General features: G+C 41.8%; 1 protein-coding gene across 8 annotated transcripts in view; it reads right to left on the minus strand.

Annotated features, from left to right (window-relative positions):
• Window positions 1–572: 572 nt before the first annotated feature.
• The window catches only part of GTF2I (general transcription factor IIi), a 64,151-nt gene continuing 41,163 nt past the window's right edge, over window positions 573–23,560 (minus strand). For 7 of the 8 annotated variants that reach the window (XM_060268366.1, XM_060268365.1, XM_060268364.1 and 4 more), the window contains 13 exons: window positions 23,252–23,310; window positions 22,276–22,347; window positions 21,704–21,887; window positions 20,321–20,379; window positions 19,707–19,793; window positions 18,754–18,852; window positions 17,105–17,170; window positions 15,675–15,858; window positions 13,285–13,343; window positions 11,455–11,565; window positions 10,020–10,100; window positions 8,116–8,299; window positions 4,869–6,651 (listed from right to left, as the gene is read on the minus strand). In XM_060268366.1, the coding sequence (XP_060124349.1) occupies window positions 5,328–6,651; window positions 8,116–8,299; window positions 10,020–10,100; window positions 11,455–11,565; window positions 13,285–13,343; window positions 15,675–15,858; window positions 17,105–17,170; window positions 18,754–18,852; window positions 19,707–19,793; window positions 20,321–20,379; window positions 21,704–21,887; window positions 22,276–22,347; window positions 23,252–23,310 (2,569 nt within the window). In that variant the 3' untranslated portion in view covers window positions 4,869–5,327. Of the gene's footprint in view, window positions 1,119–1,461; window positions 1,539–3,168; window positions 3,214–3,625; window positions 3,698–4,626; window positions 4,656–4,868; window positions 6,652–8,115; window positions 8,300–10,019; window positions 10,101–11,454; window positions 11,566–13,284; window positions 13,344–15,674; window positions 15,859–17,104; window positions 17,171–18,753; window positions 18,853–19,706; window positions 19,794–20,320; window positions 20,380–21,703; window positions 21,888–22,275; window positions 22,348–23,251; window positions 23,311–23,560 lie in introns of those variants that run through there. The other variant, XM_060268367.1, reaches the window with a different exon arrangement.

The raw sequence follows: 23,560 nt of genomic DNA on the forward strand, positions 1-23,560 counted from the left end.
TCTGTTCTGCTTTCAGTCTTTTTAATGACTGACTTTTTAAAAAGCCAGTTCATGTTGACAATACCGAGTTAGATGGGCCAATGGTCTGACTTGGTATAAAGTAGCTTCCTATGTCTTCTTGGGGACTGTGCCATTTTTGAACATGTTGCAGAAAGACAAGAGGATTTAACTCGCGGCGTATCAGTAGTCTACAGCAGTTTAAGAAGCAGGAGCAGGCTGTGTTAAGGTATGACTCTCCAGAGTCCAACAGTAGAGGTGTAACTAAGTGTTAAGCAATCAACAAGTGTGTACTTTTGCTTAAATGGCAAAGTTCTGCCTAGCCAAGGATTCTTAGAAAGGAAACAGTTTTCTGCTGCTATGTGGCTAACTCAAAAGTGGTCAGTGGTCCACCCTGCTTTATTTTCCATCCACCCCTGCCTTAAGGCCTCAACAGCTTCATAGCTGAACCTTTGTATGCAGAACTACTATAATCTAAACACATGCACTCGTTGCTTCGAAATTAATGCTATCCTTCCCACTACCCTCTCTAAAGACTACAGACTACCAGGTTATTAAATAAGTAACACTGCAGATGTCAGGAAAACCAGTTTTTATTTATTTTTTAAAAACATATGAGTTGAGAGATATATCATAGGAAAAAAATTATTTCAAATATACAGATACTATTATCCAATTAACCATTAAGGAGAAAGAGAAAGAAAAATTCAGCAGACAATTTCGACTCCCACTCCCACCCACTCCCACTGGGAGAAAAAAATAAAACCTGAACTACGATAGGCATATTTCTTTCTTCTTCGATATCTAATGGACTGTCTTAATTGGAAAGGCAGATATTTTTGAAAGTCCCTGTTGATATTAAAATCTAACAATCATTAAGCCATGTATCCAGCATTTGTTCCTCCAATTAAATCTTTTAAAATAAAACAAGCCATTGTGAATATTATTTCATTGCTTCATGTCAATTATCAGGACTTTTAAACAGAGTAGACATTTCTATCTAAAAATACAAAAAAAAAGGAGGGTGGGGGAGGGTGGATAGAAAGTACTTCTCTTATACAGCTATATTACACAGCTCAGGGCCGTCCCAGCAAACTCTTCGCAATCCTGGAAGCTTCTGACTAAACAGTGAGGAGGAAAAAAAATGGCAGGGATTGAAGTTAAATCGAGTGCAGCTAGAAGTCCAATGAAAATAATGACTACTTGACATGCTAAACCTGTTTCACTCATTTAGCTCGCTCTTTTAAAGGTTCAGCTGGGCTAAAACTAAATGAAGTGTGCCCAGGGACAAAATGAGCACAAATTGAAGACTGCAACAGGGTATTGTCGAGTTAAGCAATCTACACAGGCCAATATGAATGCAACGTGGGTTGTGAATTGTACATTAACGAGTACAATCCACCTTCTATCTATAAAATCATCTGCATACCACCCGCCGCTCCATTTTCTTCATGACTTTTTTACCCTAAATATTGGCGAGGTCTACCACGTTGGGTCTGGCTCTTGTTTTATTTGAGTGTCTTCTTCAGTCTGTGCCGAATCTGTGGAGGAAAAAAGGATAGTTAGATGCCTTTCAACAATTCTAAGATCGCTGAAGAAAGAGGGAAGGGGATTTGAGAATGTAAATGAAAATTGCAATTTCTGGAAATGAGCAAGGAGGAACAAAGCTCCAGCATAAACTTAATTAAGAAGATTGTTTGTTTCCCAGGTGGTAGTAATTTTGTCTCAGTGAACTATAGAGAGCAGCTGCTTGAAAGAGAGAAAAGCCACAGCTGGAAAATGATTCACCATTCAAACACAAACAACCAATGAAAATCATACCACATAATTTAAGAATGGGCCGCCAGAATCTTTAACCACAAACAAGAGTGGCGGAGCTACAAATCGTTTCACTGAAATTACTTCATGGCTATTTCAGCAGCCATTTTGATAGTAGCTTTCTGGTCTTATGTTTACTTTTAATTGTTCTTATACTCTTGTGTGGGTTTGTGTTTGCCTTTTTTTTTAAAAAAAACACATTTTATGTACATCGCTTAGAAATTCTGAATATTAAACAGTATGGAAATACATAAAATAGAATCACAGAATTGGAAGGGACCACGAGGGTCATCTAGTCCCACCCCCTGCAATGCAGGAATCTTTTGTGTCCAACATGGGCCTTGAACCCATGCCCCTGAGATTAAGAGTCTCATGCTGCTCTAGCAACTGAGCTATAGACAATAAAAATAAATTAAAAATTGAAAAGCTAGCAAGCAACTTTACAGGGGCAGAGGGAAGAGAGCAGTGCTGGGCTTCAACTTGCTCTTTTCCTTTTGGTTTTGTGGGCATCGAGATACATTTTCAAATGAAATTTGTTAAACACCCTGAAGCCTTTTTGTTAGGTACAGTGGTACCTCGACTTACGAAGGCGATCCGTTCCGCGACGCTCTTCGTAAGTCGAAACCTTCATTTTGCGCATGCGCGAAGCGCGATTTGCGCATACGTAGACCGCATGTGCCGCTTCTGCGCAGGCACAGAACGCGCACGTGGCAAAAATACTTCTGGGTTTGCCAACTTCGTAAGTTGAAACCTTCGGAAGTCGAGGTACCACTGTATCTCAAATCAAGAGCTACCAAAAGAAAAATGGACATTACTTATATATGCTACAACAGCAGCAAGACTCTTGAGTGCACAATATTGGAAGATGGAAGAAATACCATCAAAGGAACAATGGCAAGAAAAGCTGATGAACTATGCAGAATTGGCTAAGCTAACAGACAAACTACGAGAGAAGGGCAAAAAGGACTACCAAAGAGTCTGGGAACCATTTACAGTTTATCTGCAGAATCAACAGAATGTACTGGATTCACTGGCAGAATCTGAATAAACTTTCACAATTTAATTTGAGTAACAGATATTTCAGAGAAATGATAAGGGATTTTATTTTTGTGTAGGAAAAGCAGGATACGATAAATAAAAGTAAATAACTCAGCAGAGGGGGAGTTGAGGGAAGTCCAGAGGGAGGGAAAATAAATGTAAATAACGTGATGGAATGAGAGTTGTACCATTATTTGTTATAAAATTCAATAAATATTCCCAGAGAGAGAGAGAGAGAGAGAGAGAGAGAGAGAGAGAGAGAGAGATATTTTCAAATAACTGTTGCTTTCCACTCATCAGACAACAAACACTTACCGTCCTCCACAGATACTTGTACTATTTGGTCTGGTTCAACTGGATCTTAAAAAAAAAGGGAAAACTCATAAAATTAGTTGCATTATGTCATATAATGTACTGTTAACTACAACAGCAAACATGATCGACTATGTAACCGGAGGCAGCAATATAACGTGTATTCTCTGAAAAGCCCCTGTAAGAATTAGCAAAACCCATTTTGAGGCGTTTTGGTGTGTTTGTTTTTTACAATGAAGTGGTCTATAAATTTTATGAAATAAATCAATAAAAATGAATGTCCATCTTCTCACACAAACCAAACTAAACTAGTAGTGGAGTGTATTAATTCCACCCTGGTATTATTGCACATATCTGGTCTTCACACCCATCCGCACCCCTGCTCCACCTTGAAAAAGGGCTTTATTACCAACCATGTTATCAACTTCTAAGGGCAGTGTAATAAAAAATTAACACCTACCTTGTGCCACTGGCTCAGGGACTGGCACAGCTGCTGGTGCTGGTGCTTCTGATTCTGGTTTCTCAGCAATTTCTAGAAGTAGTAAGGTCAGCATACAAGGATACTAGTAAATGTATTCATGTTAAAACCACAATGTTACTCCATGTCAGTATGCACCAAGCAAAACATTAGCAATCCCTTGAAAGATGCAGTAGACAAATAGTATTCCAAAGAGTTGTTTTTTTAATTTTAACCTGTTGTTGTTGTTGTTTAGTCGTTTAGTCGTGTCCGACTCTTCGTGACCCCATGGACCATAGCACGCCAGGCACTCCTGTCTTGCACTGCCTCCCGCAGTTTGGTCAAACTCATGTTCGTAGCTTCGAGAACACTGTCCAACCATCTTGTCCTCTGTCGTCCCCTTCTCCTAGTGCCCTCAATCTTTCCCAACATCAGGGTCTTTTCCAAGGATTCTTCTCTTCTCATGAGGTGGCCAAAGTATTGGAGCCTCAGCTTCACGATCTGTCCTTCCAGGGAGCACTCAGGGCTGATTTCCTTAAGAATGGATAGGTTTGATCTTCTAGCAGTCCATGGGACTCTCAAGAGTCTTCTCCAGCACCATAATTCAAAAGCATCAATTCTTCGACGATCAGCCTTCTTTATGGTCCTATTTTAACCTACTCCCTTTTAACCTACTCCCTTTTAATTTTAACCTACTCCCTTTTAATCCTTTCCCCTTTAGGATTTATACCAGGCATCCCCAAACTTCGGCCCTCCAGATGTTTTGGACTACAATTCCCATCTTCCCCAACCACTGGTCCTGTTAGCTAGGGATCATGGGAGTTGTAGGCCAAACATCTGGAGGGCCGCAGTTTGGGGATGGCCTGATTTATACGCTGTCATTTTCTCTCTGGTCACAGGTATAAAATGCTAAGAAAGAGCTAGACTGTGTCATTGGCAGCATCATAGTGACAACCCAGTTATAGAAGGAAGGACATATTAAGCCTTAGTAATGAAATACTTACGGTTGTTCATTACAAGTCCAGGGAATGGTCTGTTGGAAAACACAGAATGCAACACTTCAATAAGGGATCGTTTACATAAGAATCCTAACGTTCTACAGATTTGACATAACAATCTGAGGTGCCAAATTGTATAACCACATATGCACTCTGATCCTCTCATTGAGTTTAATTTTCTTTCACTTTCATGCATGCATAAAGCCACAGATCTTGTACTGCAATTCTTAAGCCTCCCAGCAAGGTCCAAGAAAAAAAGCATTCAACATGAATAAATTACTTACGTGACCCTGAGCTTTGCATTCATATATAAGTTGAAAATTTTCAACTGACTCCATTTTTATTACTTACTCTCCAGTTGTCTTTGTATACTTTCCAGTTTCCATTTTTATTATATTTTCTCTACCCTCATATCTTTGCTAGGTTAGGGGTGGACTCTCTCTTCAAAATTCTGCTCCTAGTGCTTTTTATCTAGTAAATACAGGCCTACTTTCAGGAGACCCACTGAAAATAATGGAACTTTGTTAAACATTCTATTCCTTTCAATAGGCCCACTTCATATATGGCTAACGTCCTTAGTAGCAACCACTGTGTATCCCCGAAAATAAGACACTGTCTTATATTTCTTTTTCCTCAAGAAGACACACTATGGCTTATTTTCAGGGGATGTCTTTTTTTTTTATTAAGCATGGTACAGCAATCTACATTTATTCAAATATAGTTAAATCGTCTTCTTCTGGAACATCGTCATAACTCTCCAAACCCGGAATTCCATCCTGAATTTCTTGCGACTCCATTTCCTTTAGAACCATTGGCCCCAGTCTTTCATGTCGAGCAATAGAGCTCTCAGTAAATGAGCAGCTCTTATCCATGTAACCTGCTCGGAGTGCATTGGCAACAACACTGTCAGTGATTTTATCCCATGAATTCTTCACCCACATCACGACCTCTTGCAGGCTAGGTTTCACAAAGTTTCCACGCTGATTTCTTGCCATTCTGTTTTCAATGTAGTCATTAATTTCCATATGCAAATAGTCTCTGAATGGCTTGTTTATTGCAATATCAAGAGTCTGCAGATAGGCAGTCATTCCTGCAGGAATCATTATTTGATCTATTCTTCTCTCTGCAAGGAACTTCTTCATGTCTTTAGCACGGTGAGTGCTGGCTGAATCCCAGACTAGCAGACCTCTTTGGCCACCTCGCATAACAAGTGGCAGCATTAAATCAAGCCACTTCCTTATAACTGCTTGTGTGCACCAGGCTTTTTCGGTTTCCAGAACATAAATGTCGGAAACACATTCAATCTTCTCTTTCTTGCCCTTAGTGATGATAAGAGGTGGGGCTTTCTTTCCATCCAGACGAATTGCCAAAATACAGGTAACACGTGAACTTTCGTGAACAGTGGAGGGAACGTAGATTGAGGAGGCACCCCTCTGTTCAATTGTCATTTGGGCTCCTTGACCCATAAACACTGCAGTTTCATCCATAGCAATCATGTTGCAAAGTTGGTATTTAGAAAAGTCGATGCCATCAACAAAGGACTTGAATGCAAGGGCTCGCTTAACAACTTCAGCATCTTCCAACTTTAACAGTGTTGTTGATTTTCTGAGAGACAGTTCATATCGATGAAGGAAGCTATCCAGCCAGTGCTGCGATGCTTTGAATTCAGCGGCTATTTCGAATTGTGGTGCCATTTCAAGGGCAAATGCTTGAATATCAGCCCTGCGCACAACCAAAGCCTTTGCTCTCCTGTCAGCGATCCATTCACTGATCATGTCTTCCAGCTCAGGAATTAAAGGCTGCCGACCTGAACCGCACTTGCTCTTCTTAGCATTTCCTACGACCGCCTGTAGACTGAGGTTATTGTATTCTGCCCGCCATTTTTGGACCATTCGGATATACAACTTCTTCTCCTTGCAGAAAGCCGTAAGATTCTTGCCCTGGGAGTCCTCCACAATTTCTTTCTTGTACTCAACAGAATAGCGCTTTCTTTTTGCACTCATCTTGTCTGGGGGTTGTTGCTGGTTGGTGCTGGGGGAGAGAGACCCACAGTGCTGAGTAAAACGGCAGCCACAGCTTTACTTCTTCCCCCTGAGGACACACAATTCCTAAAACAGAGCGTCCTGCTCCCCACTTCACTGAGGAAACTTTCACTTTCTATGTCTCCCTCTATTCCTCAGCTTGCAACATGCACAGAGCGACCAGGACCTGGCAGGGGGAGCCGACCTCGTTGATGGGGCTGCCCGCACCTCTCCGGTCACCTCCGAGCCTCCTTCCCGCTGGAGGAGCCTCCCTCCAGCTGCTGCCCGTCTTCTTTACTGCTCCGCGCCGGTATGCTGTATAGCCACGCCTATCCAAGGCTGTCTTAAGGGCGCTGCCGGAGGGGCTGGAGCTGTTGCCGGGAGGCGCTGCGTCCAGCCTCGCCTCTTCCTTGATACCCTCCAGAACTGCGCCTATCACTATGTCTTATTTTCAGGGTATTGCTTATATTGCGCAAATGCTTGGGATATCCTGCTACGGCTTATTTTATGGGTATGTCTTATTTTCGGGAAAACACGACAGTAGGTTTCCAGTAAGCTCTTGTTGCCTGCTCCTAACACAACCGCTGGTGAAACCTTTAAGAAAATATCCGCTCATCCTTGCTGATTTAGTAACAGCTCTCCAAATCTGTTTCACCTCCTGCAAGGGCGAGGGGGAACATTTTGGTCATGTCCTCTCCAATGTGGGTCACAGGAGCCCTTAAAGATGTGAACAACTCTTGAAGGCACCATACCATAAATTAGCTGCTTTCCCGAATTTGTACTGCTTAAAGTGGCTCGAAAACAAAGAGCCTCAGAGTTTGAACATCCGAGGGAAGGGAGTTCCAAAATCATGAGGCAGCAACAGAGAATGCCTCTCTCCATATCCTTCTACAAGCTTGGCTTGTATGATGGCATCATTCAAGAGCCCATTCTCAGCTGATCTTTCAACACTGCAGTGGGGCACAGGGAAGAAGGCACACTCTCTTAGGTATGCTGGACCAGGCCATGGGGAACTTTGTAGGACAAAACTGGCCGTAATGGAAGCTGGCCTGGACTTTAAAACAATTGTATTAAATGCTTCTGAAGATCCTTCTCCATTGGAAGGCAGGGAGTACAGCAGCTCAGATGCCTTTGGGATGATCCTAAGCAGCAGTCACCTCTTTCCCCACAAGACCTCATAAGGAGGAACATGTTGCCTCAAAATATGGAGCTTCAGTTTAGTGGCTTGTTTGAGCCTAGCAAACACAGGGCTCAAGAGAGCCGTAGAGATCACAATAGGATCTCTTGGTCTTGTGCACTGGCCCTAGCTTGGTTGCAATGGAAAACAGTGGCAGCTTCTCCCATTAACTTTACTGCATGTCTAATCCATCAACCAGGACCAGAATAAGAAGCCCTCACCTTACATCTTCACCAACAAAAAAAGAAAGAAAAAAGAAAATCACTATTATAGAGAATGCAGTTGAAAGCCACATACCTGATGACAGTAAATTTAATAAACTCTGCTGAATCCAGTATCTTCCTCATGGAACTGATTTCAAGATAACTGGGAGCTTTGAAAGACACTCCAGGGGGCATCCCATCCACCACCACGCAGCCAGGGTTGACCGTGATTTTTCGATAGGGGACTTTCACAGGGTACCCCAGGCCAATGGCTTCCCCTGATGAGAGAGAGAGGTTGTGAGAGTTATGTTGCACTGTCCTCACGCTAGGCCACCAGGAAAGCAGAGTTTACTTGAAAATGCTACATAGTAACAAGGGCAGGATCATTATAAAAACAGAATCAACTTCAACGGAGATGTGCTTTTGCTGACCTTCTGGGACTGGATCCTTCCACTTACTAGATATACCCGAGTACTGTATCACCCTACTTTTTCAGCACCAAAAATGTGCTGAAAAAGCCGCCCTCGGCTTATATTCAAGTGAGGCAGGCGGTGGCAGAGAAAGGCACAGGACCGGGGGTTTGGAGAAGCGCTGCTCTGTGAGAGGCGATGGGGAGGGAGAAGCGGCGAGGAAGGGATCCTTCCTCGCCGCTTCTCCCCCCACCCCTCCGCCGACAGCTGGGAAAGGCATAGGGTGGTATTTATTTTTATTTTTGAAATTTACCAGTAGCTGCTGAGCTGCTGGCATTTCCCACCCTCGGCTTATACTCGAGTCAATAAGTTTTCCCAGTTTTTTTGAGGTAAAATTAGGTGCCTCGGCTTATATTCGGGTCAGCTTATACTCGAGTATATACGGCATCTTCATTTAAGCTTTTGGAAGTGCTGTTTGTAAAAATACTGATTAAAACAGTACTCAAGGGTACGCAGTAACAGCACCTCTTTCTTTTGTTGTTAAAAAGTGTGGCGCTTAGTGTAACAACTTTATGGCGAGTACCGGCGCCTATAGAAGAAGTGTCCAGCTGGATCAGAGTAAAAAAAAAAAAAGGTCCATCCCGTTTCCTACGGTGACTAAGAAGATGCTTATAGGAAGCACACACGGAGGGAATGACGGCAACAGGCCTTCCCCATCATTTGCCTCCCAACTAATGGTATACAGTGTCTCGCGCCACTTTGGAATCAGGAGGATTCCATTTTGTTCCCATGACTAATAGCCTCCGGTAGATCTATGCTCTGCTAAGCATCTTTTAAAGCCATCTACTCCCATGGCCGTTATTGTGTGTTGTGTTCAAGAAGTTAATCAAGCATTGTGTAAAGAAATAGTCCCTTTTGTTTGCCATCACTAATCAGATGTATGAAATCCACCAGACACCAGCTGGCAGTTTTTCTTCAAATGCAGTCTTTCGATGACCATTGGTATTAAGTTGCATCTAACTAATTACCCCACTGTTATTAAAATTACAGGTGTCAAAAGTCGTTCCCATTGTATCATCCAAGGCTGCATGGAGACTGCAACATGAACTACCTAACACAAACATGATAATTTGCACTTAAACCAACGTGTATTTTTATAAATGATCATATATAATATAATAGAACTGCTTACCTCTAAAGCAGCCTATTGAACTCAAGAAGCATCAAATGACAGCTATTTTCTAACGACTGAATACATGCTTTTCAGTGAAGTGGAATTACATATAGAACTCGGGAAAGAGGGAACAGAAATGTTTCCTTCAATTATGAAGTACAAAAGGAAGAGCTTATTTACTATATTTATAGACCACCTGTCAACCAGAGCTCCTACCAACCAACAACAGAAAACAGGTGCTGGCTAGGTGTGCAGGGACACATGCACTCAAGGCCCAACTTCTGACTGTCTGAAGCATAAACGGCTCTCCTGCAGCTTCAGACTTTTACAGCTCAGTCCTCTTTCAATTCAGGCCTCAAAGGTAGGCCTACTACACCTTGGATTGCAGAGTCTATGTTGCAAAATTAAAATTACCAAACTTCCGACTGAACAGGTCATTCACTTGTTCTCTCAGCTGTCGGGCCTTCTCTACTTTGGATGTTCTCTCATCATCGTCTGGAAAATTTGAAGAAACAAGAATGAAATCATATTGACTTGAACCTTTTTTTAAAAAACAAACAAATCTTGTTTAAACGTGAGCAAAGCCAATTTAAGTCAGTCTAGTTATTTCAAGAGCCCTGTTCTACTCCTCTAGAGTTGCTGCTGTCCTATCATCAACTCCCTCTCAGCCTTAAGGCTGTTAGTCCTTTGGGGTTTAAAGGAGTGGCAGGAGAGAGCCTGAGCCAAGTGTGTGCCCACTTTCTTAAGTGCCCTGTAGGGCATGTCTCTACCAGGTGAACCTGCTGCTAAAGTCCTCTCTTTCCTTTAGCTTAAGTCACTAAACTTTAAAGCAGGGCAGGGAAACCTGCACACACACCCCAGATGATGTTGGGCTACATCTTCTAGCTCAGGCACCCCCAAACTGCGGCCCTCCAGATGTTTTGGCCTACAACTCCCATGATCCCTAGCTAACAGGACCAGCAGTCGGGGAAGATGGGAATTGTAGTCCAAAACAGCTGGAGGGCCGAAGTTTGGGGATGCCTGTTCTAGCTGCATGGTTAATGGTCAATGATGATGGAGATGTTAACCAATAACAATTGGAGGCCATACACGCTCCATCCTTGCCTGAAAGATTAAAGGAAAGAGCACATAGCAGATATACAGGTGCCACTTGGTGCCTTTCTGGAGCAACTGAAAAAAGTGAACTAATGCAAAATAAGAATAAAAAATTGACAAGCTCTTCCTCCAAGCTGGGAACCTCATGGAAGCATGGAGAAAGGGAGGCAGCTGGTTAGCAACCTGGCAGCTACCAGCACTCTCCCCTAGTTGAATCTTTGGGGAAGGTCAGTCACTTCATTGCTTTGCAGCCCTCATTCTCCAATAGGAAATATAGCAAGGAAGTTCTCTATCTTAAACCCTTGTGCAAAAGTTCTAAGGACAGTCTGCGGTTGGCAGGTGGGAAGCCAGCGTGTTCCAGTAAGCAGGGCAATCCAACTCGGGAAAGCTGCTTTTAGTTCCTGTAACCCATCAATAAGGGTAGCCCTTGTCTTTGCAGCATTACTTGTTCTGGGAAATGAAAGTAAGGAACATGGGGCTTCTTTGCCACATTTAACTTACACAGTGAGAACTATTGGCAATAGTTAAGAATGTCTGCTTCTTCTCTTTCAAGCCCTTGGGAGTTTAGCTTCAAGATACTTTCGCAAGTAACACAGAATAATACGGTTTATTATGACTAGTATCTTATGTGATGTCTGCTGGCACATGAACTAGAATTAGAAATATGACAGGAACAAAAATATTGAACTGGAAAAAGATACTGTCTTTAAAACAGCTTTTGAAAATGCAGGGTAGGAAAAAATGGGCAGAGTACCTGGTATAGTCACTTGGATGATGTTAAGATCTTCCACTCCAGCAGCTGTGTTCACCACTGGATCAGGCACATTTACAGTGTTTACCACGGTGTTTGATAAACTTGTTCTTCCTTATAAAACACATGTATTCAAAGCATTAACACTAAAAGGACTTGAACCTCATTTCGTATTGTGAGTACTGCTCAGTAAAAAAGTATCAAGAACAAATGAGACTGAACTCAAGAGTGGCCAACATACTAGGCAGATATAAGTAAGTCCTAATTGGAGGACAGCTGTTGGCCCCCATCCAACCATATCCAGTGCCAAATCTGCCCACGCTCTAACAGGAGTGCTGCTTTATTCCTTGCAGAGGATGGCAGTGACTCTGCACTCCAAAAGGATAAGGAACTCTCCTAACAAAGACTTCCTCATGTGCACTATGCCCTATTTGAATTTCAGAACACATCTGATGTCATAGCACTCCAGGGAGGCAGTGGAAGGGGAGGAAACTGCACACGTAGACTGACAGCTAGCTAGAGAGACTTGGTGTAGTGCGAGGGGAGTTTTGGGGAAGGATTAAACCTTGGTTCTTGCCCTGCGTAGTTTAAATGAATGTGTGTTTGGTTCTCCTTTAAAGAGAATTTAAAGAGAACCGTTCCCCTTTTTGTTTTCCTTAATTGCTTGGATGTGATTTACTGCTCTGTCTGGAAGGAAGAAGATGTTATCTGGGTCCCAACGTTAAATGGGTTAAATGTTAAATCCACTACAGCTGGGGTAATTTGGGTCCTGGGTTGTAAAAGAGCAGTCAATTGTAATTAGTCTGTTGGTCCGGGATGTATGTTATCTCAGACCTTGGAAATAGGGATTCCTACCCCTGGGCGTCTGTGAATTAACATTCTCACAGCTGCAGTACATTGTTCTGATATGGGGAATTAGGGGTTAGGGCTTTAAGCATTGGATCTTGGCTGAATCCCTTCGATTGGTTTAAGATCACAATACTTCGTGGGGTCAAGGGGGATATATATTCCACATTTAGAGATGCAAACGCTGTCCCTTGGCAACCTTTATCGATGCTAATGTCTGTTGTTGAGAGAATTACTGGAAGTTTACCAGGATGTTAGTCATACTCCTTGCTGGAGGGCAGGGACCTGATGGAAAGGCTTTCTGATTTAATATTCAAGTGACTTTTAAGAGTAAGTACACTAGCTAGTGATATTAAATAATGTTTTTATTTTAATTTGTATGCTTTGCAAGAAACGTGCACCCTCTTTATAAGTATTTTGTTCTACAATAAGTACTGAGAAGTATTTCTTGCTTTGTCTTAATTGCCTTTGAATGAGTGAAGCCGAGTCTAGCGCCGGACCATTTGGCCGCTTCTGACTGTTTTGCTGTTAATTGGGTTACCATTTGCGAGCCAAGTCGTGCAACCCAGATAAGGGTTGAAGTAGACTCCCTAAAACTTATACGGGGTTGTACGGGCGGGGAGTGGTGGCAGCCTATTGGTAGTTGTCTTGCCAAGCTCTAAGACAGTCCTGGCTTGAGGAGCTTCCAAGAACCCCTACACTTGGAATGAGAGCCAAGATGAAGAGAGCAGAAGACCAGTAACTTGGTCTCTGCAGTTCTCGTCACTTCTTTGATATAGTAATCTAATAGCACTTTCAAGACACAAGACTCTTCCTTATTCTGAGGTGCAAGGCCCAAAAGCAATGACTTGATTTACACGATCACAGAACCCTTGGATTACTTTAATTCACTCCCCTGAATTGTTCCCTACTCCTGATCAGTGCTGCCATCTTACGAAAGCAATGAAGTCGGCGCCACTGATGGCTTAACTCTGAGACAAAACTCACTCTGAGGACTTGGAACAGCAGCAGCGCTTTCTTTAATTGCAGCCTCGAACATCTCAGGCCTGCAAAGAAACACGGTGAAGTTTTGGCATAAGAATATAAAGTGCGATCAATAAGTAAACACAACTGCAGCTTCATTTCCCTCTGAGGCGAAGCTGATCATTCTAAAATACCATAGCATGGCTGGTCAAGTGGATGGAGGAGAAAGCACAATGACAATCCATCCCCAACACATGCAGTCTTGCTCCCTGCAAATTCCATTTGGCTTGGATATCCCTCCCTGAAGCCCTCTCTCATCTCAGGGAAGCTCAGAACCCTTCAGCCAAAGATTAAAGCAAAAGCAAAGTGAACCTATTAAGTTATCCATGTGCATCCTGAACCAAGAAGTTCAAACATATTGGCTGCATTCAGACATCACACTAAACCAGTGTGATGTGATGTGAATGAGCCAGGACACGCCAGTGAGCCTCAGGCCAGCAGCACACTTCCTCCTCCTGTGGAAAGGCTGCAAGGGTTTGGAAGTCTTCTAACTGTGATTAATGTTAATGTGGTTAATGAAGCCATGGTCCAAGCCTTTTCATCCATGACCAGTCAGGTCCACCTGGGCAGCACAAAAGCAACATCCTCTTGTGCATCTGGTACCCAGTGGTACACTGCTCTGAACCGGTAGGCTGGGTTCCATTTGGCTATCCTCCGCCAATTTGTTCCTGTACTGCATATTGTCCTCTAGCGTGAGACACATCTCCATAGAAAGAGTTACCTGTTTTGTCCACCTGAGTTATAAAAGGCTCAAACTCCTCCTGAGAGGACTCAAGGGTGCTTACTTATCAACTGAAACACTGCATGGACTTTTGTGTCCAACTCATTTTATTGTTTTTTAATGTCACAGCGTGATGGGTCAACCCCTTATTTTGACCTCAGGGTCAGCTCATATGGTTACAAACCCTTCTTTCTAAATTTCACTTTTGTGCTCTTCATTCAGTGCTACACCCTCCCCCACCCCGGGCCAAATACGAGTGCTACCAGCTCAGCGCCTGCCTTTGTTTTATCTTCATTATTCTTCCGGGAAATAAAAGGAGGTACTGAATAAGTCTTATATGGAAGAAAGCAAACAAGGTTTTAATTCCAGAAGGGCTCAGAAATGCAATGTTAGCTTATGGCCAGAATGCCAATGCACTGAAAGCTGCCCCCGTAGATTTAGTGAAGACAAAAGAAAACAAGATTGAACAGATAAAAGGCAGGCACTAGCAATCATTTCATGTATTATACAGTGGTACCTCAACATCCGAATGACTCGACTTCCGAAGGTTTCGACTTCCGAAGTCGACAAACCCGGAAGTCTTTTCGCCGCACACGCGTTCTGCGCATGCACAAAACGGGTGCTTCAACAACCGAAGACTTCGACTTATGAAGAGCGCCGCGGAACGGATCACCTTCGTAAGTCGAGGCACCACTGTACAAGGCAACAAGGTGTTTACTTTAAGCTATACTTGTCCAATTTGCCTTTTGGATTTTGCAAAATACCTTTATCACTATTCAATTTCAGACAACACAAGTGGCATATTTGGATATTACAAGATCCTTCCTAAGAAGTGGCCATCAACCAGCTGAAAACGTTAGCAACTATACAATACAGTCATACCTTGGTTTTCGAACAGCTTAGTTCCCGAACGTCAGAAACCCAGAAGTGACTGTTTTGGTTTGCGAACTATTTTTGGAAGCCGAAATTCCGATGGGGCTTCCGCAGCTTCTGATTGGTTGCAGGAGCTTCCTAAAGCCAATTTGGGTTTTGAACATTTTGGAAGTCAAACGGACTTCCAGAACGGATTCCGTTCAACTTTGAAGGTACGACTGTACATACAGTATTCACTCTATTCAACACTCAGTAACAGAGTGCTTCCTGTCATTGTAATTGCACATTTCAAGCTTACTTTGATTAAGTTCTGCTTTCACTTATCAAGTAAACCAAAAACCCACAGGGCCACTTTGTTTCTATCTCTGACTGAGAAATTTATTCTGAAGTTTGCACAGCAATATTTGGAGCCATGCTGGAGGTCATCTGGATTTAAAACATTTGATTTGCTGATTTGGGTCTCAAATATGGAGTTTGCAAGAGTGATCCCTTATCAACTGATTTTAAGATGCTGCTTGTTCAGCTAGAATCCTTGCTTTGTATGGACTATGAACAAATGAAATATTTGCATTTATTAGTTATTATTCCAAATGTTTGGAACAAGGTTGCCCAAGTCTCAGGGAAGCCTACCATGAGTACTGCTAATCTAAAATACAGCCTCATTTCTCTGATGAAAGAATCCAGCATCTCTCTAGGCTGAACTCTGTATTTAAGTGGTTCAGAGAGGCCAGTCATGTGGTATGCATTACATTTGGCTTACTTTTTAATGATAAATTTTATCTTAGCTTTGTTTCGGAGGATCTTTTCCAATCTTGGAATGCCAAACGTAGAAGGGCGACGGAATGGCACTCCCTCGGGAAGGCCTTCAACGTAGAAATCTTCAGGGTAAGACTCAAAGAGAGCAAAAGGGACTTTCACGGGCTCCGTCAGTCCAAGAGCTTCCCCTAAAATAAAACGTATTTCACAATATATATTTGAGGGGGGGGCTGGACCTTTGCTGAATTTCTCTCTCACACTTACGTTCTACTGCTTACTAGAGCTAAGCCAAAACACGAAGGGACAAGGCTTTTCGTGAGAGTTGACCCTCCACAAAAAGGCCCCAATTCCAGTTATATTTGATAGAGGGAATAGAACAGGTGGCAAAATAATCACTTTGTAGTGCAGTCGTCCCTTTAGGAGGGGACAATTGGTAATACATTCTGCACATTCTTCCTCCCTTCAGAGCATTATTTTGTAGTGAAAGGTGATTATGGAACACTGCTCTTTTGGAGAAGACATTTTGGAGAGGGCAACATTATTTTTTGCTTTGTAAAAATAAACACCACACAAATTTCACTCAGCCCTAATGCACATTAGGCGGCTTTCAACCAATATTGAAAATCAGCACGAAAATCCAGAATCTGCAGATTTTTTAAGCCAAATAATATTTATTAGTTTTCCAACTTTTTAACAAATGAATGCCAAATTACATCTAATTTAATATAAATTTCCAAAAGGTTGACTTCCTGCTCTTTATCCTAGACATGTCTCTACTTTCTCCCACTACTGCTTGATATTACATATTTCTAATTCACATTTCATTCCTTATATTCCATTTACAATTATTTATTTTTATTTTTTTCCTTTCCCATTATCCATCAGTTGTTGACTTATCAATTCCTGCTTGTATATTTACATAACAGTAACATAGTCCCTTAAAGAACAAAAGAGGCTATACTTCCAGAATCTACAGATATTTTCCATATGCCGATGTACCAAATTAAGAAAACAGGTTACTGCAGAACCTTAACCTCTTTCCTTTCACACAAGAGAATCAGTTTGTTGCTGCAAAAAACAGGATAGAAAGCAAAATCACAATAATCACATTCTGTTACATATATGATCTGTGAGTTCTCACCTGCAGTATAAAGTGGTACAATCAGACTTCGATTTACCAACTTAATAATAAGAACTAGGCTGTAAATTTATGAATGTGTCAAATATTTTGATGATAAAGTTCCCCTCAGACGTGCTAAGACAGGCATCCCCAAACTGCGGCCCTCCAGATGTTTTGGCCTACAACTCCCATGAACCCTAGCTAACAGGACCAGTGGTCAGGGATGATGGGGATTGTAGTCCAAAACATCTGGAGGGCCGCAGTTTGGGGGTGCCTGTGCTAAGAGAATATTTTAAAAGGCTCAGTATGCTTACCACATTTCTCATTGAAAAGGTTCTCAACTTTTTGCTTCAGATCAGTAATCTTGGCATTCCAGGCCTCTGTTAAAACATCAAAAGAGTAAGTCAATTATCTGCAACCTGATCCACTACTTCTTTGCTTCTACGGAAATACCAAGTGATGTTATCTGGATGCCTCTGTACAATGAGCAAGAAAAAACTAGTAGCAAGTTCCACATATAAAGGGAAAAGTGGGTTTGTCTAGGTGCAACTTAACTTTTCTCTTTTTAGGTACTAGGCGTAAGGCAAGCAGCCCCTAAGTAATTAAATTCCTAACAGAGTTAACAACAAAAAATGAGAATTTCTATTGCTCTGTTTACATTTATACACTGTGCTTTAATGCCCAAACTGGGAAGAGTGTAAATATATTCTCGTTAGTGAATCAGACTGAATTCAAATAGGCAACTGTAACATACAATGAAGTTTAAAGTTAGTCCACAATGCAAGATTAGGTAGACCGTTGGTTTGATCCAGCTGAGCAATTCTTATAACCTAGCGTCTGAGGCGTTACCATTACGCTTCATCAGGGTGTATTAGGTGAGAGAATTTAATAAGGTGTTTTATATGCAGTCGCAGAACCCACATGTGCAACTGCAGAGAGTAAAAATAATGACCAACTAGGCAATTTTCATTGGACAAAGACATCCCTTTGCCTCTCGGCCCATTGGGACAAATTGGAGGCAATACGAACACACAAAGCATACTGATGTGTACAGTGAGGTGCAAATGCAACCCCACCAGGACAGAAGCAGTAGCTGGGTCAATAGCAAGGCAGGTGAAAGTTTTGCTGCCAACTTCCTGCTTTGCTGCTGCTCCACCCTGAAGGGAGAAGAGAGATGCCAGACCATCCCTGGAGGACAGCAGACACACCCACCACTGACTTGTAACAGCTGGCCATGACAACAGACTTCTGGGTGGGGTGGGAAGGTTCAATGTGAATGCTTTTTGGACAACGGGAGGTTATGTTTTTGTTTATTTGCTAATTAGAGGGTCAGAGTACTGTTTTGTTTATTATTTTAGTATGGTTAATGCTATTCGCTGGTATTTCCCCCCAGGATGTTCTGTTCTATGAAATATTAATATATTACATGATTTCCCCCCTTTCCCCCTATGGTATCATGTATTGTCTTTTATGCTGTAAGTCACTTGGAGATCTTCCGGTGACAAGCAACTAATAGGTTTAATAAATGAAATGAAATAAACATTTATATAGTGTTTTTATAATGTTCTAACATATTCACATACAGTAGTTTGTAACCTCTACATCCCCTCTGTAAGGGACATCGAAATATTCCTATACATCAAAATATCCCTATACTGCAAGGGAGGAAGGAACTGATGTTGAAAGAGTGTGGTTTGCCTAAAGGCTAGCCTAGAGGTTCATGGCAGGTGGGAGATTCAAGACCATGTACTTCTTGATTTCTCTTTCTCAATCACTATGATATAGCAGATGTCAGGAATAAAGAACATGAATAAGTGGCTAGTGGCCATAGCTGCCAAGTTTTCCCTTTTCTCGCGAGGAAGCCTATTCAGCATAAGGGAAAATCCCTTAAAAAAAGGGATAACTTGGCAGCTATGCTAGTGGCATGCAGTTTGGAAGGAGACAAGTTTCCCCCAGAACTTACCAAAAGAGAACTCTCTTCCTCTTGGTTTGAAGCCTACATTGGATCCATTGGTCTGAGGATTAGTTTTAACTTCTGGGGTTTGTGTCTTGTTAGCAAGACCTGTGTTAACACACACAATACATCCCATGTAAATTAATGACTTTCTAGCGTACAACATGAACGTGCAAGACTAGAATTTCCAATACTATTCTAAAAATTCAAACCTGCTGAGAGCTTATTAGACGTGACACAAGTGTTCAGCTACCCTTGAAAATAATATTAACAAGCAGCTACCCCATTTTTCAAGGAAGTGTGCTTTTTAAAGTTATCAATCTTGCTGTTAAGCTACTTTATTTGGATTTATCATCTAAACTGTTGAGATCAGCCCTTTTCATCGCTACACCCACCCACATCCACACACCAAACACACATGGTCCCAACTCATGTGAGTAGATTTTCCCTGCTCTATAACCCGGAAAAGGCAGAAATCCAAATTTTAGAGGATGTTGCTTTATTCACTTCAACACTCACAACCCACACAGCTGGAAAGGTAACACAGACATCTCTCTATACAATGATTGGAAAATGAGGAGTGGGTGGGAAATTAGGCCAATGAAGGTATACATAAAATCTGTGCTGGGAATAGCATACGATAGGTGGCACAATGGATCAGTGTGTCTGGCTGCTAACCAGAAGGTTGGTGGTTCAAGCCCACCGGATGGCTGTGGGCAGGATTCTTGCAATGTCGGGGGGGGGGGGGGGGGTTCAACTATGTGACCCTCAAGATTCTTTCCAACTCTACAATTCTATGATTAAGAATGAGAAGATTTGCTGATGGCTCTTCTCCCCCTCCCCCACAACAGACTTAAGCTTCCAGAGAAGCTCTGTTCTGCAGATGGAAGAAACCCTCATTCAGTAACTGGTACAAGCCAAGCTACTTATTCTCAAGCAAACATATTTAGTCAAGTCCATACCTTCGTCTACAGTAACTTCAATCTCTGGAATCTTGGAGTTGCTTACAGGACTTCGTGCAGAGTTTGAGCTGATCGGACTTTGGGGTTCTAAAAAGAAAGGAAGTTTGTTTATAGTTTATAAAGCTCTACGTAGATACCCTGTTTCTCCGAAAATAAGCTGTAGCCATAAAATAAGCCGTAGCAGGATTTTTAAGCATTCAAGAAATATAAGCCATACCCCAAAAATAAGACATAGTGATAGGCGCAGCAGCAATGCCGGCCGCAGCAGGAGCAGGAGGAAGAAAATAAGACATCCCCTGAAAATAAGCCTTAGTGTGTTTTTTGAGGAAAAATAAATATAAGACGGTGTCTTATTTTTGGAGAAATATGGTATGCTTGTTTCAGACAATATCCCCTGCCACAATTAACTAGCATGCCTAAATTGGCATGGGGCAGAGAGACTTCTTGAAATGCTTATGCTAGTTTCCAAACTATTTACTCCATCTGTTTTGTGTAAAGGAAGCATGTGAGGACACCTGCTGGATTTCAGATCTCTTGCTTTGAAAACTCCGAAGCACCGTGCGGTATGTGAAGATGACATCCCTTTCCTTTGTAAGTGGTGTTTAGTCACTTACCCGAAGTATTCACTTTACTAGCCAATCCAGGAGGCAAATAAGAGGTGACAAGTTCTGGCCTATAAATTAGAAAATGCATTTTTAATAGGATGCTCTCATAACAATGCAAGTATCTTACATACAATATTTGTACTCGTCCATCTTCATGCTGGCAAGCAAACACACAACTACAGCCAAGTTTAAAGAGGGTGATGGAAGCCTGAGAAGCCTCAAGTGAGTGGGTGGTGCAAGCAACTGTTGCTGCTGGCACTGCCTGGGAACAGGGGGAAGAATGAAGGGGAGAAATCTCCAAGCGGGATGGCAGAGGGAAGCAATCTCAATGTTGTGGGTTCAAGCCCCATGCTGGGTAAAAGATTCCTGCATTGCAGGGAGATGGACCAGATGACCCTCGTGATCCCTTCCAACTCCACATTTCTATGGTTCCATGATTCTATCTAGTCATTTGGAAATAGCACTAACCATTAGTGTGGCACACCCTTTGGGGGGATGCCCTTCGAGTCTGGTCCGGAAGCTTCAGCTAGTGTAGAATGCTGTGGCTAAACTGGTGCTGGAAGCAAGCTACTGCCCACACACGACACTGTTGCTAAAAGACTTGCACTGGCTTCCCATCTGCAACCAGGCCAGGTTCAAGGTTCTTCTGCTAGCGTGCAAAAGCCCTGAATAACTTACGCCCAGAATGCTTTAAGTACTGCCTTTCCCTGCATATGCCAAATTGATCGCCGAGATCATCTGGATCAGGCATCCCCAAACTTTGGCCCTCCAGATGTTTTGGACTACAATTCCCATCTTCCCCAACCACTGGTCCTGTTAGCTAGTGATCATGGGAGTTGTAGGCCAAAACATCTGGAGGGCCGCAGTTTAGGGGTGCCTGATCTGGATGGAGCTTGGTGGTCCTCCATGGACCAGAAGTGCAACTCATACAAACGAGGTTATGACTTCAGTGTTGTGGGCCCAACTCTGGAACTCCCACCAGAACTAAGACAGGCACCGCCCCTGCTGAGTTTCAGATGACTGGTTAAAATTGCTTTATTTCAGGAAGCCTTTACATCAGGAATACTTCTCCGATGTTGTAAAATTTTCTGATGCTCTTTGTTTAAATTTCTGGGGTTTAATTTCTTCTAAATTTTGTATATTTTTTATCGTTGCAAGCTGCTTTGAGACCTAGATGCTGAAAAGCAGGATATAAATTTTAACAGCAAAAGCAATATCACTTTAGACCTAGGTATTAAAGATCCCTGTTGGGGTAATAAGTCAAGACTGAGGCTGCATCAGCAGATAGCATTTTCAGAGTTTCCAGAACAAGCGTTTTTCGCTTTAAAAAACAACAGTAAAGCAATAAAATTGTAAATTTAAAAATAGTAAAGAGATTAACCACCAGCTTACTTTTTCACAATAAATTTGATTTTTCCACTCCCTCTGACAATCCTTTCCAGGCGTGGGATTCCAAACCACGTTGGACTTCGAAAGGGGATGCCTTCAGGTAAACCTTCTACATACAAATGCTCAGGGTTTGACTCAAAGACAGGATAAGGAACTTTCACTGCTTCACTCAGACCCAGAGCTTGTCCTTGAAAGAAGGTGACAGGGAAGTTGGCAGGGAATCAATGGACCATTAGACATCAAAGTTCTGCTTTCAAAGGCAGGCTACCCCCCTTAATTATTCATTTTATTTGAAATATTTATACTGTATTCCATTTATAAATCTCAAAGAAATTAACATAAGGTACATGAAAATCATTTAAAATAAAATTTCCAGGTAGTCCTAACAAATAATATAAGATCCAGATCTAGCGTCCTTGACTTTCACAGCTTCACACACATAGCCTTTCCCAAAATAGAGATAAAGGCAATTGGTCAAAATGCTACAACAATGTAGAAAAAATTGTGCTTTATACTTCTGCAGTATTTTCATGAAGCAATGGTACTACAAGGTGAATATCCAACAGTTAACTTACCAAATTTTAGATTAAATATCTCTTCTACTTGCTTCCTCAGTTTTGTGATTCTGACATTCCAATCTTCTTTGACTGAGAATAAAAAAATAAATACACATACCGGTATATATAATGTATGCTTCCATCAGTAAACATGCAATGATGGCACTTAGTGAGAGATCAATTCAAACATGTAACCTACAGATTTGCATGTATATGAATACATATCCTTAGAAGCAGACTATGAAATGAAAGCGAACAAGCTATAATTTTGCTCTATGGTGGGAAATTCGGATCATTTGAGTTCTCAAAGCATCACTTGCTGTTGGGAGTGATCTGAGTCACTGTACATGAGACAACATCTAGATTAATGAAAATAAGGGACAGCAGGAAAATCACAGTAACGATAAAAATGCTTTCAGATATAACATCTCATATTTAGCTTTAAAAACGAAGACAATGAGTGATGGTGATCCAATGGTGATCATGTGCCCCCAGAAGAAATCCATCAGAAAAACTGAGAGAGAGAGATAGTTTCTGGTGTTCCTCCTTCCCTACTGCAGTGCTCTGCAGCCTTCAACATGGTACAGAAGGGATCAGCAAAACTGTCCCTCCCTCCCCATTCTGATAATGGATTGCATCCTTCAATAATCACCATTGGAATTGCACCATATTCTTGTTACCCTGGCCATTGGCAGTTAAGATATTTTGCTTTGTAGAATCAACCTCTACTGTTTAACCTAATTTAATAAATAGCAATAATATATGTAGCCTTTTAGAACTGGGTGGGATGTTTTAAATATATCCCCCCCCCCATCTTAATGGATGCATTTAGCACAGAGAAACAAGTGAATACCAAAGCTCCAAAAGTTTGTAACCCATCTCTATGAATAAATGGGATCTGAATACACTAAGAAGTGGAGAAAAAGCATCTATCCAAGTAGTGGGTAGAAGAAATGCTGTCTGTGTTTAATCACTTCATAAATGCCCATCTTACCCGGCATGTTTGTTCTTGGTTGAGTAACCTCTGCAGGAGTGATTGTTAGCAGGTCTGGCCTGTAATTAAATAAATAAATAAAAATTAACACATAGCGGAAGGGAGGTAGTCTTTAGTGTACAATCTTTAGTGCTTCTACCCTTGAACTATCCAAGTCAGAGTACTAATTGATCCCACTCTGCATTGTGAAGCTGACTTAAAAAAAATAAAATCAAGTACCAGCTCAAAATAATGAACTTTAAAAAGCAAAATAGTAGAGATCAGCAAAAAACAAAGGTTCCAAGAATCCATTTGAAACATATAAAACTA

The sequence above is a fragment of the Zootoca vivipara genome, chromosome 15 (genome assembly GCF_963506605.1).
Source record: "Zootoca vivipara chromosome 15, rZooViv1.1, whole genome shotgun sequence".
Classification (NCBI taxonomy): Eukaryota; Metazoa; Chordata; class Lepidosauria; order Squamata; family Lacertidae; genus Zootoca; species Zootoca vivipara.